Source organism: Sinocyclocheilus grahami, unplaced genomic scaffold, assembly GCF_001515645.1.
Source record: "Sinocyclocheilus grahami isolate Dianchi unplaced genomic scaffold, SAMN03320097.WGS_v1.1 scaffold125.1, whole genome shotgun sequence".
Lineage (NCBI taxonomy): Eukaryota > Metazoa > Chordata > Actinopteri > Cypriniformes > Cyprinidae > Sinocyclocheilus > Sinocyclocheilus grahami.
The window spans coordinates 1994585-2012565 of NW_015505304.1; the positions used below are offsets into that span (position 1 = coordinate 1994585).

The 17981-nt window shown below is 38.1% G+C and overlaps 1 protein-coding gene across 1 annotated transcript in view; it reads right to left on the reverse strand.

Moving 5' to 3' along the window:
- Nucleotides 1-1118: 1118 nt before the first annotated feature.
- The window catches only part of LOC107590168 (nuclear receptor coactivator 3-like), a 42124-nt gene continuing 25261 nt past the window's right edge, over nucleotides 1119-17981 (reverse strand). The window contains exons 2-23 of the mRNA XM_016278791.1: nucleotides 15884-15988; nucleotides 15632-15792; nucleotides 14733-14833; nucleotides 14425-14599; nucleotides 14122-14307; nucleotides 13906-13992; nucleotides 13400-13543; nucleotides 12997-13144; nucleotides 12432-12892; nucleotides 10097-11097; nucleotides 9035-9152; nucleotides 8687-8845; nucleotides 8368-8586; nucleotides 8157-8271; nucleotides 6993-7164; nucleotides 6499-6852; nucleotides 5550-5651; nucleotides 5397-5462; nucleotides 5064-5238; nucleotides 4713-4893; nucleotides 3891-4074; nucleotides 1119-3038 (exon numbers count right to left, since the gene is read on the reverse strand). Of these exons, the coding sequence (XP_016134277.1) occupies nucleotides 3027-3038; nucleotides 3891-4074; nucleotides 4713-4893; nucleotides 5064-5238; nucleotides 5397-5462; nucleotides 5550-5651; nucleotides 6499-6852; nucleotides 6993-7164; nucleotides 8157-8271; nucleotides 8368-8586; nucleotides 8687-8845; nucleotides 9035-9152; nucleotides 10097-11097; nucleotides 12432-12892; nucleotides 12997-13144; nucleotides 13400-13543; nucleotides 13906-13992; nucleotides 14122-14307; nucleotides 14425-14599; nucleotides 14733-14833; nucleotides 15632-15792; nucleotides 15884-15969 (4407 nt within the window). The 5' untranslated portion in view covers nucleotides 15970-15988 and the 3' untranslated portion in view covers nucleotides 1119-3026. The remainder of the gene's footprint in view (nucleotides 3039-3890; nucleotides 4075-4712; nucleotides 4894-5063; nucleotides 5239-5396; nucleotides 5463-5549; nucleotides 5652-6498; nucleotides 6853-6992; nucleotides 7165-8156; nucleotides 8272-8367; nucleotides 8587-8686; nucleotides 8846-9034; nucleotides 9153-10096; nucleotides 11098-12431; nucleotides 12893-12996; nucleotides 13145-13399; nucleotides 13544-13905; nucleotides 13993-14121; nucleotides 14308-14424; nucleotides 14600-14732; nucleotides 14834-15631; nucleotides 15793-15883; nucleotides 15989-17981) is intronic.

Genomic DNA, 17981 nt, shown 5'->3' on the forward strand with positions numbered 1-17981 from the left:
CATGAGAGAGAAACCCTCCAAAAGCACAGACAATACTGCTAAAATATTAACTGGCCTCAAAAATAAACAGGTATACTTGTTTTGTATGTATACAGTATATAGTACAAAATCATAATATGTAGTAATATGTTCATATGATATGTACCTTTTACTCCGCGCATTTGCGGGAAAACATGTAAATGGATACATTTCTGTAATCAAACTTGAGAAAACAGGAAAAAGAGCCTGAAAAAAGCATCTTTGGACGTTAAACAAAAACCTCTTGCATTTTACCATTAAAAAAAGAGAAAAATTTTTTATACAGTTTTAACAAATTTATCTCACTTCTGGGTGCCCAAAATAAATAGACACACACACACACACACACACACATAGGCCTGTCACGATAACAACTTTTTGTTGCGCGATATATTGCCCCAGAAATAATAGCGATAAGCGATATTATTGTCATTTTAAGGACCATTTTATACCACTGAATATATAATCATAATGTAACAGCATAATAATGCAAGAAGGCCTACACACTTCCAAATGACAACAAACTTTAAATTTTTAAGAATATTTAGATCATGGAAATTAAGTATCAAAATATTAGATGCCTTTAAAAACCTGAATAAATAATAAATAAACATTTTCTAACAAAAAGTGCAAAGGAACAATTGGAAAAAAAGAAAAACGCACAAAGAACTTGTATGGAGATTTTTCCATCTGCAGATTTTTCCCTGACCTTCTTTTCTCTGTAAATGAAGGGTGCACACTATTGCTGAAAAACACAATCACTACTCAGCAGTCAGATGTCCGTATGCACAAAGGCACAGATCCCTAAACAAGACCATATCTGCAGATGAAACTTTTTTTGTAGAAGCATTTTTTAAATTTGAACTAGCACCTTATGACTACACCACGTTATGTACGAGAAGAAGACACAGGCACAAGTGGAATGTACAAAACATGGTGACATTCATTTTTAAGTAAATATAATGGGCGATATATTGCGTAACCAAAAATGATTGCGGTCATGTACATATATTGCGCCATAAGTCGACATATTGATTATTGCGACAGGCCTACGGACACACACACACACAGAGAGAGAGAGAGACTATATGGAATACATGTCACGTTTAAATAGAACTTTTATTTACAACAATATCAACATCAAGCAAAATAATTAAGTGTATTGTAATTTACATCCTGTAAAATGTGAGCTTATCTTCCGTTCACACCCCTCAGTCAACCAGTTCTGAAAACACACCACAGTAACCTCAATTTCCAGGAATTATCATTTCAAAATATACTCTGTCACAATCAACAGTAACCTAGCGAAATTACCACAAATGATAGTGTTGCTTTCCTGAAAAGACTGATGTATTATTAGTTTCCCAACTGTATTTCATTCCCACATCTGGGAATCAGCACTATTTGAAGTCACTGATGGTAAAGACTGGACTAATGAAGCGGCCGAGGATCACTACACTACAGAGATACATGGATGAGCGCCTTTGAAGAATGGATTCCTTATTATTCGTACTTTTAAAAAGCACATCCAAGAGGCTCTTAAAAGCGGTTTAAGAAAAGTTTTAAAACGAGGTGTGTAGTTACAAGTTATAAGTCTTGGCAGTTCTGTAGATAATTCATAATCATCAAAATCTTACAAAACTTAAACTGAAGAGCGAATAAACCGCATGAGAGAGAAACCCTCCAAAAGCACAGACAATACTGCTAAAATATTAACTGGCCTCAAAAATAAACAGGTATACTTGTTTTGTATGTATACAGTATATAGTACAAAATCATAATATGTAGTAATATGTTCATATGATATGTACCTTTTACTCCGCGCATTTGCGGGAAAACATGTAAATGGATACATTTCTGTAATCAAACTTGAGAAAACAGGAAAAAGAGCCTGAAAAAAGCATCTTTGGATTGTGCATGTTTCTTAAAGGTAGATTTCTGAAGAACCAACAGTATGATACAGTGAGAAAGTGAGTAATTTTCCTTATTAAGAGCTAGCTCAAAAAGCAACAACAAACATAATCTTTGCGTATCATCGGAAAACTTGCACCATTTTTTTTTCCGGTCAGGAGAACAAATGGAAATGAAAATAAAATTAAGAAACCGTCACTGCATAACATTTCCGTGATGTTAGAAATAGTGCCATACAAACATAATAGCGGTCACTGTTGGAAAAAAAAAAAAAGGAATAAGAGGCTGTGCTGGAAAGGATAAAAATAAAATATTTTCTCCCTTTGACAAAAGTTCAAATAGATGTAAAACCCAGAGCAGTACTGAACTAACATATAGATAAGATGGACCTAACCGGGCCCAAACGCTGTGCAAAAAAAGTATGTAGTAAAAGCATGTATGATACATATGTAGCAGACAGTATTTACAATTCTAATCTTATTCACACACAAAAAAAGAAAAAAAATCCTGTCTAATACTGCAGTACCATTTGCTTTTTGTTGACACACCACTTTGAGCCGGTGGCATTGAGAGGAGGATTATTGCTTTGATATGCGTAAGTGGTGAAGTTCTGGTGTTTACAATTCCCACGGTTTTATTTCAAACGAGGCTTGTCCGAAACAAATTCAAAATAAACAATATGCACATAATCGTTCTATAAGGCTAGAAAAGCAAGAAATATATTGCAACTATCCTTTTCCGTACTAGCCTTAAAATAAAGTGCTCCCCCACACTGTCGTGTTGTACCACAGCCATTCCTACTCTGATCCCCCTGGTGGTTATGTCGTGTACTGCAGTACAGCCACATGGGACAGGAGAGAGCCTGCTGCACTCGCTACTGGGCATATTCAGAAAGAAGCCCACAGAGAAGGCTTGAGTCTCTCTCTCTCTCTCTCCCTTTCCATGTCTTTCTCGCTCTCAGTCAAGTTTTTACTGGAGATTTCCAGTGATTTATCCCCTACGAGGTGGATTTTATAGCTTTGTGTTGACATTTCCTCACTGGACTGATGTGTGAGTCCCGAGTTCGAATCCAGCTTTGACAGAGATGGCTCATCTCCTCAGCAGTACTTCTGTAAAACACATATTATACGTGCGCAGAGATAAGTAAAAGTAACATATTGCATCTTTTAGTGCAGTTAAAGAAGACCTCCGGCCATGTTTCTTCATCAAAATCGATTAGCAAGATTTAGCATTACATGACTTGCTCACCAATGGACCTCTGCAGTTAATGGGTGCCGTCAGAATGAGAGTTCAATAAAAACATCACAATAATCCACAGTACTCCAGTCCATCAATTAAGGTCTTGTAAAGTGAAAAAGCTGTGTGTTTGTAAGAAACAAATCCAAATCTGCATTTTATCTTTAAACGGTCACTTCTGGCCAAAACACCAGTCTGTATAACAACCCTTCCTCCGATAAAAAAAAAAAAAAAGTCCAATCCCTGTTGTCCTCCCATATCAAAATCCACCCACATATTTGTTTAGAACAGTTTTAGACGGTTTTTGCTTGTAAACAGGGTTTGGTCTGTGCACATTTCTCTCTTCATTCAGATTCAAGTTTTTTTTTTTTACTGGAGAAAGCAATATTATGGCTAGAGGACTTTTTTTTTTTTTTTTGGTCAGGAACTATGGTTTGAAGTAAAAATGTCTTGATGGATTTGTTTATTACAAACATGCAGCGTTTCCCTTCACAATATGTTAACTGATGGACTGGAGTCGTGTGGATTATTGTAATGTTTTTATCAGCTGTTTGAACTCTCATTCTGACGGCACCCATTCACTGCAGATGATCCATTGGTGAGCAAGTGATGTAATGCTAAATTTCAGTAATCAGTGTTGCTGAAGAAACAAGCTCATCTACATCTTGGATTTCAGAAAACTGAATTCCTTTAAGCAAATGTAACCAAATCAATGCAGTCTGTACCTGATCAGGTCCCATTGGCATGCGTCCCATACCCATGGCGTTCATGCCCATCTGGCCCTGCATTGGGGGCATCTGTCCTGCACCGTTGCCATTTACACCTCCTTGCATGGAACCGTTCATCATCATTGCCCCATATTGTCCCGGCGCCCCCTGCTGGGGATATTGCTGCTGCTGCGAGTATGAACTAGGAAACAGATAAAACAGGATAATAATAAAATAAAATTAAATACACCCAATATAAAGATGAACTCTTTTAAAGGCCACGTACGAAGGACTATTGTGACTGACAGGTTGATTTTACTTACTACTTGACAGTGTTCCACACAAGTTTGTAGTATTATTTTTTTTCCTTTTAAAATATTAGTGTTTACTATTGATTATTTTTTTTTATTATTACCTTTGATGTTTATATCTTTAATTATTATCTTTTAGATGTAAATTTAGCTTTAATATATTTTTATTTCAGATATAACAATAAAAACACAGCTTTTGACTGTTTTCTAGCTGGTTACATTTTATTTTATATCTGACCATAATTTGAAAAGCTTATTTATATACAATAGTGTACAGTAATAAAACAAAAATGTATATTAAATATTATTTTAACAAATATTAAATATGCTTTGTACCACTGAATATTCTTTAAATATACATTGGTTTGTATATTTTATGTGCTTTTTTAACTACAGTAATTTCCATAACATTTTCATGACTAATTGTAATCGTAATTTCATGATTTTTGTAACTGTAACTATTTTTCAAGACCTGAAGGCAAAAATTCACTGACATTTCCACGGTGCTATAGAAGGTTTTATGACTTACTTATTCATGGGCATAGGCCCCTGTCCCCAGCCTTTCATCTCTGCAGACTGGTACATGGGATTGCTCTGAGGGTGCTGTTGCATCATGGGATTCTGAGGGCCACCCATACGGCCAGACATCATATTATTAGGGGGGCTGTTGCCTGTTCCCACAAATGAAGGATCCCCCTGCGGGCCTATACCTGGAATCACAACCCAGAGACATTTATAAAAAGAAAGCAATAAGAAAGTGCATAGCGTGTTAATCAGCAATCAATATACCCAAGCAAATTGCTATTCTATTCCAATTATTTTATCCACCATGTGTCATTACTTGCTATTTGATAGTACAAGATCCCAATAACTAGCCTACCATAGCTGCCTCCATAGTTAAAGGGCTGCTGGCCGGGCTGGGTCATTGGTGGCCCTCCCATAGGGTTGTCCATTCCTGTGGGAGCTGTGACATTAGGAGGGGGACTGAAGCCTCCGGCTGCAACCTGCTGCTGTTGCTGCTGTTGCATCATCATCATCATCCTCTGTCTTCTCATCTGTAGAAAGGGAGAAAACAATAGTTAAACATTATGATCAGTCTTACATAAAATCTTATACTTCAGTTACATTGTCAATGGGGGTTAAGTATCATATATGCAATTCCACATCACTGACAGACACACAAATGCATATTTTGAAAATGATCTATTTATACCTCTGTTTGAAGATTCATCATTTCTCTGCTGCGCTGGGCCATCATCTGTGCATTCAGGAAACCAGGCTGAAAGATAAAGGAGGGATGGTATTAGAGAGAGAAAATGAACACGTATAAGACTTCAGATATCATCAAAAGATTAAAAAAAGGTACCTGGCCGCCCATGCCTGGCTGCATGCTAGGTCTCATGCCAGGGTTTCCTGCAGGGTTGTTCTCTGGCCTCATCCCCATGCCCTGCCTGCTCTGGTTCAAAAACTGTAGCAAAGGAACATTCAAATGTTATGAGACATGTTAAATGCTTAAGTTTTCCTTTATTCAAATAATAAAGTGATTTAATAAATTATTTGTGTTGAATCTATTGTTAATTTAGAACCTAAAATGTATGTTTAACAACATATATCATTGAATCAGCAGATATCTAAAACCAGCAACAGCAACGTTTAATCACTGTTTTGGATGTTCTGTTCTGGAAGTATATTAATGTCAAATGCCTTTTTTTTTAAAAGCACTGCTCTTAATAAAAACACCACTTGTTCTGCAATTCCTACATGTGTTTGAAATTGCATTTAAATTTATACCACTGAAACAGTGGAGCCAAATTTGTAAAGTGAAAAATAACAAGCAAACATTACCAGTTTGGTATTTAAAATTAAAAATAATATTTTGGAACTAAACTTTGGAAGGCAAATATTTATTACTAAATATTGTGAAATGTTTGAAATATTCACTGTTCAGCTGCAGTCCTCAAAAATGCAAAAATAAAATATACATATTTTTAAAGATATTTTTAATTTTTTTAAATACACATAAAAATAAAATTTTCAGCAACAAGACCGGTCTAATCAATACTGCCATATAATTTTATAATGCTTATAATATTCCCTATTTTTTACAATTTTCACTATTAACTGTTATTAATTAGTAGTCACAGCCCTACATTACTCAAAATAATATAGCTAAATAGATTCTGGGACACTATAATTTCTAAAATGTGCATCAGCTGCAATATCAGGTTATTCGATTACACTTCTACACTGACCACTCATATTTGTGTCTTTTACAGTAATTATAAGTTGAGTGTTATTGGCGTGCAGCTGCTTACCTGCTGTCCCTGCAGTCTCTGCTGCAGCTGGTATCTGGTCGGATTTCCCATCCGTGGCCTTGTCATATTAGCACGAGGATGCATAGCGCCCATACCGCCCATTCCGGGGAAGCCACCCTGCTGGTTCATCTGACTCATCATGGGGTTAAACCCTGGTCCAGACTGCCCTGGCATGGGACCAGGTCCAGGACCAGGGTTGGGACCACGGCCATATCCACCCTGCATTCCCATGGAAGGGGGGCCCGGGTAGCCCTGCCCATACATGCCCTTGGGGTCCATACCCATAGAGGAGTCAGGTCCCGGACCATGACCAGAGAAGGGGTCTGTCGGAGGGGGCTGGTCTGAACTATGACCCTGAAGAGAGAATAGACCAAAACGGTGGTTTTCAGTGAATGTGACTGGGCAGCAACTCTAACATATTCAACACCACAGCACTGAGGGTTGTGATTTATAAAATGAACGCATCTCTTCCATGAAGCAGACTGGCTGGGTACCTGGTTGATGAGATCTGGTATGCCAAGGGCACGGTCGATCTCCTCCAGAGCGATAACGTCAGTGTTGTTGAGTAGAGAGTCCAGCTGGTCCAGCAGAGCTCGCTCATCACTCTGACCCTCAGTGGTAGACGGAGGGACCAGTAGGTCATCCAGAGAGTTATTAAATGGCAGCCTGATGTATAAAAAGCAGACAAAAGGATGTTATTGGCGTGTGTAAATTTATTTATTTAACCTTAATCCTCAGATGAACACACTTGTTTTAATTAGGTATTTTTTTTTGGTTTTAAGAATAAATCAAGTAAAAGTTTGTTAAAAAAGGGAAAAAATATGATTATAATAGATAATTTTATCAAAATATGGCTTAAAAACTAAGTTAATTTAAGTCTATGAATCATCTACAGTAATAACATTGTCAAATTATAAAAACAGCCGCTTGCTATTTTTATCGTTCATGAATAAATCAGTTGTTTGAACAAATGAGTTTAATGAACGACTCAATGACTCAAGACAGTGACTTTCCACCAGTGCTGTAATGCTGTTACGTAATTTAATTACAAAAGAAATGTAACTGTAGTCTTACAGTCACTGAGAAAAAAAATGTGTAATTAAATTACAGCTACTTATGAAAATGTTAACGACTACAAAGAGGGTTACATCAGAATTTCGTAATTTAATTACAAAAGAAATGTAACTGTAGTCTTACAGTCACTGAGAAAAAAAAGTGCAATTAAATTACAGCTACTTATGAAAATGTTAACGATTACAAAGGGGATTACATCTGAATATTAAAAAAATTATATATATTCATTTACTAAATGCTTGTTTAAAAAAAAAACAAAAAAAACCTAACACTAGCTTCTCTATTTTTTTGTATTGTATCTATTTCTTTTCTTTTTAATTATTATATAATTAACAAAAGCAAAAAAGGCCTCTAACACTAGCTTGCTCTATTCTTTTTCTATTGTATCGGTTTTCTTTTTATTTATTATATAATTAAAAAAACAACTTTGCTATGTGTACTGCGTCAAGCTAACTGAGACTTGTTGTCATAGCACTTGCGTATCATTGCTCTTTTGTTGATTTTGATTGCTTCCATTGTCCTCATTTGTAAGTCGCTTTGGATAAAAGCATCTGCTAAATGACTAAATGCCTCACTTATGTTACCTGTTTGCATTCTGTGCTCTCTCCATTCTCATCCCACTGTCTGGCCACGAAGGGGACTGTGGAGGAGGTGCCTGCCCACTGAACGAATTTATACCCATTCCTACATCATAAGGCCCTGCAAAAACAACATCATGCAGTTTGAAAGATTTAATTGGATGTTTTATCTGTCGTAATAGGCCCACACTGCTGGTATTGAGTTAACAGAACTTACCCATATCCATCAACTGCTGCTGCAACATAGATCTGGTTGCAGGAACGCTGTTTGATCGGTTAACCATGGGTCCTCCCATCATGCTCTTGGGATTGTGGTCGATGCCTGTGCGACCCATGCCAGGGTGTCCGACAGGGCTGCCAGAACCGGACATTCCCCAATCTCCTGCACTTGCCATGGGGGGACGATTGGGCATTCCCATTGGCCTGTTTGGACCTCCTGGGAAAAGCATGTTGGGAATGTTAAAATTCAGCTAAAGAATGAATGCATGTAGAGTTGTAGCTACATAAAATTAAAGCTGAATATATGAGACACTCACCCATGCCTATCTGGGTGTCAGTATGCTCCTGTTTGACAAGAGAGGAAGGGGCGCTCCTCCTACCAGTCATACCCGTACCGCTCAAGGGTTTACCATCGACAGACACAGCCCTCTGGAAGGGCACACGTTGACCAGAGCCCATACAAACACCCTCCCGATCTGAAATACACAGCAATTCATACAAATAGCATTAAGAATAAAAACACAGGGCAGGTTTTGTTGGTCATCCTCACGGTCATCAGCAGTTACCTGCATAATATATGCCCAATATATTTTCTATTAATCTTTACATTCAATTTTCAACATCCCCTTCCTGACTTTTGAGGAACTTAAGGTGTTGTTACTCACCATGTGCGGTGCTGTTAGGTCCATTGCCCTGCTTATTGCCCCCTTCCGTTCCAGAATCAGCAAACATTCCAGAACCAGAATTCCTCAGCCCTCCGAGAATACTCTCCAAATTATCCAGCTGGAAAAATAAAACAAAGGATTGATGTTAGAATGATAAATAAGTAATTGCAAATTTGTATGAGAGTTCTGCATATCAACAGAACAATTTAATAACTGTCAGTATTTTTCAAAATGTGCAAAAGATAGTCTCAAGTTGTTTATAAAACTACAGCTGAGATTTTTAAGCAATGACTTAAGACTTTTTAAAATATAATAAATGATAATATCATGTAGAAAAGTATTTTTAATGCAATATGTATTGCAATATGACCAAAAAACAGATATATTTACAAATATTACAATTCAACAAAAATATTATTACAATTTAAAATGACGGTTTTCTATTTTAATATACTTCAAAATATAATGCATTCCTTTAAATGGAACATCCTTTGGATTCTTTCTTTTAGATTCTTTGATGAAAGTTTATTTGAAATTTTAATTTTTAAATTTTTAAGCAATGACTTAAGACTTTTTAAAATATAATAAATTATAATATCATGTAGAAAAGTATTTTTAATGCAATATGTATTGCAATATGACCAAAAAACAGATATATTTACAAATATTACAATTCAACAAAAATATTATTACAATTTAAAATGACGGTTTTCTATTTTAATATACTTCAAAATATAATGCATTCCTTTAAATGGAACATACTTTGGATTCTTTCTTTTAGATTCTTTGATGAAAGTTTATTTGAAATAGAAAACTTTTGTAACATTATACAAGTCTTTACTGTGACTTGTTCAGTTTAATGCATCCTTGCTGAATGAAAGTATTAATTTCTTTTATAAATGAGTAGTATTATATATTACATTTATTTATTTAGTTAAAAATATGTATTTATATTTATTATTAGATTAATCCCAAAATATAAGACTGATATGATCTTGAGAAGTATAGAAATATGAACCCAACATGAGAAGTACTTAAACAGTATGAATTAACCATAAATACCTCATCGGGCGGTTCGATCTTGACTTTGCCCTCCTGGCTGTTAGAATTTGAGGTTGTGACCCCTGACCCCTGCCCTCCAGTGACCCCTCTCCCTTCCAGCTCCTCCAGCTTTGACTTGACCTCTGCTGCATTGGGCTCTTTGGAGTCGTCCTTATTGAGGAGGTAGTGAAGGAGGGCTTGTGGTTTTTTTCCTTCTTTCGGGCTGTGCTGTTCCTGCTTGAGATCTAGATTCCTCCCCTCAGCACCTGGGGGCTCTGAACCAAGAGAGGACTTACCAGTGGCCTCGGCTGTAATGCGAGCCACCTCGTCGGGAGTGTTTCCATTTTGAAGAAGTTTGTGGAGTATCTTGTGTTTCTCCTGTAAGGTGTGAGAACTGTGGTAGCCACCGGGACAAGCCGTGGACGACACTCCTCCCGAGCCTTGCTGATTTACGTTATTCCCCGATAATGAACCAGATGAGGAGGACACTCCCGTCGATGAAGGACTCATCATGCCACTTCCTGCCTCCTTTGAGTCAGGACCCATTGGAGTGGAGGCACGACCTGGGACAGGTCCACCAGACCCAATCTCTTCAGTTGGGGATGTGAGCAACTGAAGTAACTTCTTATGGCCCTTTCCATCAGGGACTCTCCGGTTGGCTTCGGCCGCAGTGGAAGCGTCCTTGCTGGACTGACTGTCCGGTTTATCCGTGGTCTCCGATGAAGCAGCCTGTTGCTGCTCTAACCCTGTGCTGTGAGCACTTGACGGGCTCTTGGAATCCCCAGAGCTGGGTTTGCTGTTGCCGGTCTGGCCTTGCTGACTGGACTGGGTCGAGTTGATGCTGGGAGAGCTGTCGGATTTGTGGGCAGGTGAGTTCAGAGCTGAAGGTAGAGAAGAGCCAACGCCTTCACTGATGGCCTGGAGAGCATTCAAAGAACTATTGGAGAAAGTGTTGCCAACTGATGGACCAGAAGATCCACCACTGCCGCCCATTCCCACAGGACCCATGGGAGAGTGCATGCCTGTGAAATCAAGAAAATAAAGCTAAATTTTGAGCTTGTTTTCAAATTAAGCACTAATAGAGACAGCACAACTAGTATATTTAATTAGGCCATTAGAATCTTTGCACATTTTCTTTAATGGTTGAAAGGAAAGATCTGCAGATTTGATTTAAATGCAACCAAATTAAAATAGCCACCTTATTGTTAATGTAAGAGCACCCAGTGTCATTTACTGTGGCCTGATCTTACAAACTACTATTTATCATATTATTTCAATCAATGCGCAATAGTTTTGCCATTTACTGCATTTTTCTAGTTTTGCCATTTACTCCCTTCCTGTCCTAGATTTTACTATTTTTAACAATGACTGAAACCTTGTATAACGGGCACTTCTTTGTGTGTTTATTGCCATCTTATGGTAAATCTCTTGATGTATTCCTCAAATGTAAGTCGCTTTGGATAAAAGCATCTGCCAAATGATTAAATGTAAATGTAAATGTTCTTAGGTATATTGGCTAATGAATCGGAAATCGCACATTTTCAGTAAAAGTTGGACAACTGCTTAACAACTTTGACAAATCCCTATTTATTATCAGGTAAGAGAATTATATAATTAGCTAAAATATTTAAAAGGATAGTTCACCCAAAAATGAAAATTCTGTCATTAATTACTCACCCGTAAGACCTTCGTTCATCTTCGGAACACAGATTAAGATATTTTTGATGAATTCCGAGAGGTCTCTACTCTCTCTGAGAGTATCACATACGTAAACAACATACGCAACGAATGTACGCGGATACATTGTTTACATTTTGATTTAAACATAAACAATGTATCCGCGTACATACGTTGCATAAGTTGATTACATATGTGATACTCTCCAAAATGGTGCCAGGATGATGCGGAGGAGACAAATTGTTGAATAAAGTCGCACAAAAAGTATTCTCATAGCTTCGTAAAATTATGGTTGAACCACTGATGTCACATGGATTATTTTAACAATGTCTTTACTACGTTTCTGGACCTTGATCGTGTTAGGATCCTTGCTGTCTATGGGAGGGTCAGAGAGCTCTCGGAATTCATGAAAAATATCTTAATTTGTGTTCCATAAATGAATGAAGATCTTACGGGTTTGGATCGACATGAAGGTGAGTAATTAATGACAGAATTTTCATTTTTGGGTGAGCTATCCCTTTAATAAAACAAAAGCACAAGGTGCCTGGGATGTTTAGAACTTTGGAAGTGACATGTTTGATTTTGTGGAATTGAATGGAGCGGTCTGTGGAATTCTGTTAGATTCCGCAGGCCTAATCTTACATCTATCTAATCCAAAATGCAAAAACAGGACACTTACCTCCAGGTGAGAAAGGACTTGCACCCATTTTAGGACTCCCTCGTATCCGTGGTGAGCCCATGAGATTCTGCTGAGCAGGGTTCATACCAGGGCTTCCTTGGGAGGGACTTGTCATGCCCATTCCATAGCCACCACCTTGAAATTGACCCTGCTGGTGCTGATTCATGCCGGGATGGCCCATCTGATTCATGGAGTTCATCTGATTCATGCAATTCATCTGATTCATATTCATTTGATTCATTGAATTCATCTGGTTCATTTGATTCATCTGATGCATCGGGTTCATTTGATTCATCCTGTTGCCTGGGCCGTACATAGCTCCTCCTCTGGGTCCCATGTGACCTTGCTCGTTCATGCCATAGCCTCTGGTATTGCCCATGCCCATCTGGGCATTCGGATTGGCATTGCCCATAACTGATCGCATTACACCACCCTGATTGGGTCGGTATCCATTTTGCTCCCTGTGTGAAAGTGATTGAAATATAAGTGAAGGCGAGGAGAACACAGAGGCATTTTCATGTAAAATCAGAGTAGTGTATAAGTGTTGACTTGGAGAGGAACAAACCTCTGCAGAAGATGAGTAGAGAGGAAAGTGAGCGGGTCATTGGTGACAGGGTTTCGGCAGAGCTCACTGCGCGTTTGTGCTGTTACTGGAGTGCCATCTGACAAAGAGAACCGATAGGGTGGAGTCTCTGCTCTACCATGAACATATGCTGAAAAGAAGAAGAATACAAACAACATTAATAAAACATGTATTCAATCTGTCAAACCCATTTCACACCGCATGCAAAAGCAGCCCGTTTTTATTTCTGCCATATTAACAAGTTACAGAATTCACACTTCTATTTTGTCTTTCAACATCATTTGTCAAGTAGATTAAGTAATTTACTTCATTTACACAATTAACTAAAGTAAAGATTAAAGCTGAGAAATACTGAAAAGATCCATGCAGGTGTATTACCACATACCTTCATGATAGTGTCTCTTGTAGGACCAGGGTTGACCCTCACTGCGATGCAGGAACATCTGCATACACCTGCGCACTAAATCCTCCCAGCCAGGACGCATGGTGGTGTGCAACAGGCTCTGCTGCTCGATCTCGATCAGTTTACCTGGGGTCAAACATACACACTCAGATGTGGTACAGCACCGAACTCAAATATAATTTGATTATATTATATATAATCATTATATAATTATTAATTTGAATCATTTTTTTTAATCATCCTCAAACGGTTTCAAAGTTTTGTCTTCTATTTAAACATTTTCAATATTTACTAATTAAATAAACTCAACATTTCTGCTAATAAAATGTTGTCGTTAATATTTAGAATTCAAGTCATTTTAATTAATATTGTTCAATTATTGTCATGATGAATTTTCGTCTTGTCTTCAGAGAGAAAAATCTAAGAAAATCAGCAGTTTCATTGATGAGATTAACACCGAGTTAAAATTGCACTGCAATCAATTTTACCTGACAGTTCGTGTCTAGTACTGAATCGTTCTGTCCTTTCCACTGCCGTCACTCTCCGTGCTACACAAATCATACAAGACTGCAGATCTGACAGACAGAAAGAAGAAAAACACCCTTAATACTTTAATGCTAATTCACAAGCGGCACTATAAAACAACGTATATCGACTTCAATCTGTATAAAAGTACTGAAATGATCAAATTTAAATCTACAGACCTTCCCCTTCCTCCATCATTGCTTTAGGCTGTGTGAGAGCGAAACATTGCATGGTCTCATAGCGAGGCCCACCAGTGCCTTCTTCACCTCCAGGACCGCCACGGCCAAACTTCACCAGCATGCGACAGTTAAATGTGTGACTCTTCTGACGGGAGGCATCACCACCCCATGACACACTGTTGGGACCTTCAAATACATACAAAATGCATGATGCTCATGAACTTAGTCATATCTATATGCTTATGTTTCAGTGAACAGATAAAGAGCAACATTTACTTAAAAGATATACACTGACATATATACCATTGTTTTTGGGCAGGTTTTTATGCAGTTCGTCTCGGTCTTCCTCATGCAGTATGTTGTAGATGCTGGTGCTGATCAGCTCCTCCTGTTTATACTGCAGGTACTGAGTCACATTATCTGACACAAACACAATGCTGCCTTCACGACTCACCACAAACAAAAACCCATCCAGAGCCTGACAGAGAGAGAGAGAGAAAATCAGAATTATTATTATAAAACACTTTAAATCATAATCGGGAAGAATGCTAGAATGAGAAGTGAGCAAATGAGCTTCTGGTGACCATTGACCTTTAGGTCTCTAATCTTACCTGCAGCAACAGAGGGCCCAGATGGTCCTTGTCGATGACCCCTTGACCGGTAGAGGACACATCCGCCTTCTGGACATCATCATCGCCACATGAGCTTTTACCTGTGAAGCGTGTGAATACAGACCACATATTAGAAACATTTTAGAAAAATAAACAGCTGTAAAGAGGTTTTTTTTTGTGCAATACAATTTTTGAAAGGTAGTGTTAATGCATATTTGTCTCACCATATTATAGCAAGGGAACAGCAGAAAAATGGGTCTGCTTATTTTGATATGTAGATTTGTAGGTTTCATTCCCGTAAGACACTATTAACCAATGGAATGTCAAATAAGGAAGAATGAACAACAATGCCTATTCATCGTTTCACCGTGTGAACTCCGGGTTATAGTCCAAATGAAAAAAGGCATGCATAGGCCTGTCTCGCGCAACAAACTTGTGCAGACTACAGTTCTGAATGCAATATATAATTATGAGAAAAATGAACACAGGAGTATAATTGTAGAAAATATACCTCAACTCTGATAATTAAGTTACATTTTTCTTTATGGAAAATGATTTATTGATTTTAGTCAAATTAGATTTGCTAAATTTTGCCGCTGGATAATCCACTCATTCGCATTCATTTACATCCACAGATGTAGTCATATTTGCACTGCACTAAAAAAAAAAGATTTTTTAATGTCTAAAACTACATTTTCTATTAGCTAAAACTAGCAAAGGCGTTACAAAATTACAAATGTTCACTCTAGTGAATATTTGCAGTATCACAATATTCCACCTGCCACCAGGAGGCAGCGTTTTTATAAAACCGAGGAAATTCATCCGTTTCCCCACACTGTGGGTTTAGTAAATATTTTCTCAGACTGATATGTAAAAGAGCAGTTCGAGCAGATGTGTACCTTGCTCTTTGATCTGTCGTATCTGGCGCACTGTCTCTTTAAGGATGGCACATTTGTCTGGTTTGACATTGAAGCTGTCGATGTCACTAAGGTTGGCCGAAATCAGTTCGGCCAGCTCCTCGATATACTTGCTCTCCTGTTCCCTCCTGCGCTTATCACATCTGTAGATTAAAAACACGCACACAATTTTAGGAAGGAAGAACATTAAAAGACCCAAAACGCTGCTTGTTATCGCACCCTAAAATGTCTCACCCTTGTCCTGGTGTGTCACATGTGGAGAGTTTGCGCTTTCGGTCCGAGCACAACGGCTCAAGTGAGTTCTCACCCACTCCGCTCATGTTTAAAACATATCAGCAGCTAAGAAACATGCAAAATTTAGATTAGGGGCAGAAAACACACAACCAAAGGCATACTACGATCTCTAAAAGAAAACAAGCACTTCTATTCCACCACAAGTGCACTGCAAACAAATAATGAGCTGACTTTGGCACTTCTAGACAATGCACTTGAAGGCTTCATATCTTTTCAAACTGTTTTAGTATAAAACTGCAAGTGTGTGTACGTGTCTACGGCTTATTTTTTAAGTGTTCCCACATACAGCTGAATGCGTGGAATGTTCCAGGCCTCAGCAGCGGTGCTGCGTGCGTGTGTGTGTGTGACAGTGTGTCTGAGAAGAGACACTGATTATGATGGAGTGAAACGGGGCCCCAGGGGAAATGGATCAACCCTCAGTGTGTTTGTGTGTGTGTATTTCTGTAGCAGGGACTGGGTCAATTATCTCAATCCATGAAGCCGTACGCTGCACAACATATAAATGAAATGTATAAATGATCTAATTAAAAAGCAGACTAATGAATCTGAATTACTCTAATACAAAATTAAAGACAATCTGGTCACAAAACATACCCTTCAAAATGTATGTCAGAAACATAGTGATATAATGTCCTTCCTCCACACGTCTAATTATGACACACAATCACACCATTTCTTCCTACTTTTACCGTCATTGCTCCGCCCACTTCACTAATGACAACGCTTCCTCCTCTTTGGTGATACTTCTCACTTCTCTGCCTCTCTGTGATCATGTCCTTTTTTGTTATTAGAACTGGCCCTTTCTGATATGTCGGTCTTCCTTCCAAGTTATGTATGCAAAGACATAGTGTGGCCCAAAATATTAATCGCACTTAAGCCACACTTAAAACGTATGAATGTCATTACATTAGATACAAAATATCAAACCATTTGGCATTTATTTGAAAGGTGAAGTATGATCTCTGTGCCACTGGTAGGGCTGGATAAAAATATTGATTTTAAAATAGCTTATTTTGAATAGTCCCAATATTGACTTCAATATCACACAAGCCAATTCTTAAAATGAATGAATCTTATGAGCTGGCTCTTATTAGTGAATCAAAATACAAATTGCTCGACCAGCGTTGTCCGGTTCTTAAAGTGAATGACTCTCATGAGCCAGTTCTTGCTAGTGAGTGAATAAAAAAATTAAACAAAAAAACGCCAGGGGTGCGTTTCCCATACAACGACGTAACTCGCTGATTAACCACCACAGTACGATGCATTGTTGTTGAAACGAACTAGCTAGTTACGACTGTTGCCCCGAACACGGTCGCATCTCTGTCGTTTGAACCACATTAGTTCAACAACATAGGGCCATTGTTAATGACGTCACACGCATGTGGTGGAGGAATAACTTCTGCTATTTAACCGATTAGACATCTCTAAGATGCTGCTGTATTGAACATGGCACCTGATGACTATAATTTACTATTTTTTTGTTCCCTGCCGTTTTGCTCTATTTGACGTTTGATTCATCGTGGGTTCCCTCTTACGTCATACTCCGGGGTTTCCTTAGGTATTTGTGCACATGCGCACTCTTCAAAAACAGCGCTTTTAGAGGACGCGCTAACATATATAGATTAAAATGCATTTATATTTAAATAGAATGGAATATATAGATTGCACTGCATGTTAGCTTGCTTATTGTGCCCAATAGCATATTTATTTAAGCCCATATCCCTTGGTAACAAGAAACTATGCTTCTAACCACAGGTCGAGAGCTGTAGTTCTAACCACGTAAGTTTGCGACGCTGTTTGCAAAGGTTTGTTTGAACTATGGTTTCGGGAAACACCGAATCGTTGAACTATGTTGGTAACGACGGAACTTGCGACCATAGTTGGCTAACGATGCTTTTGGGAAACGCACCCCAGATCAGCATAATCTGATTCTTGAAACTAATAACTCTTAGAAGCCAGTTCTTTTTAATGAATCAAAAAACAAACAAACAGCCGACCAGTGTAGTCCAATTCCTGTAATTAAGTACTCTTACGAGCT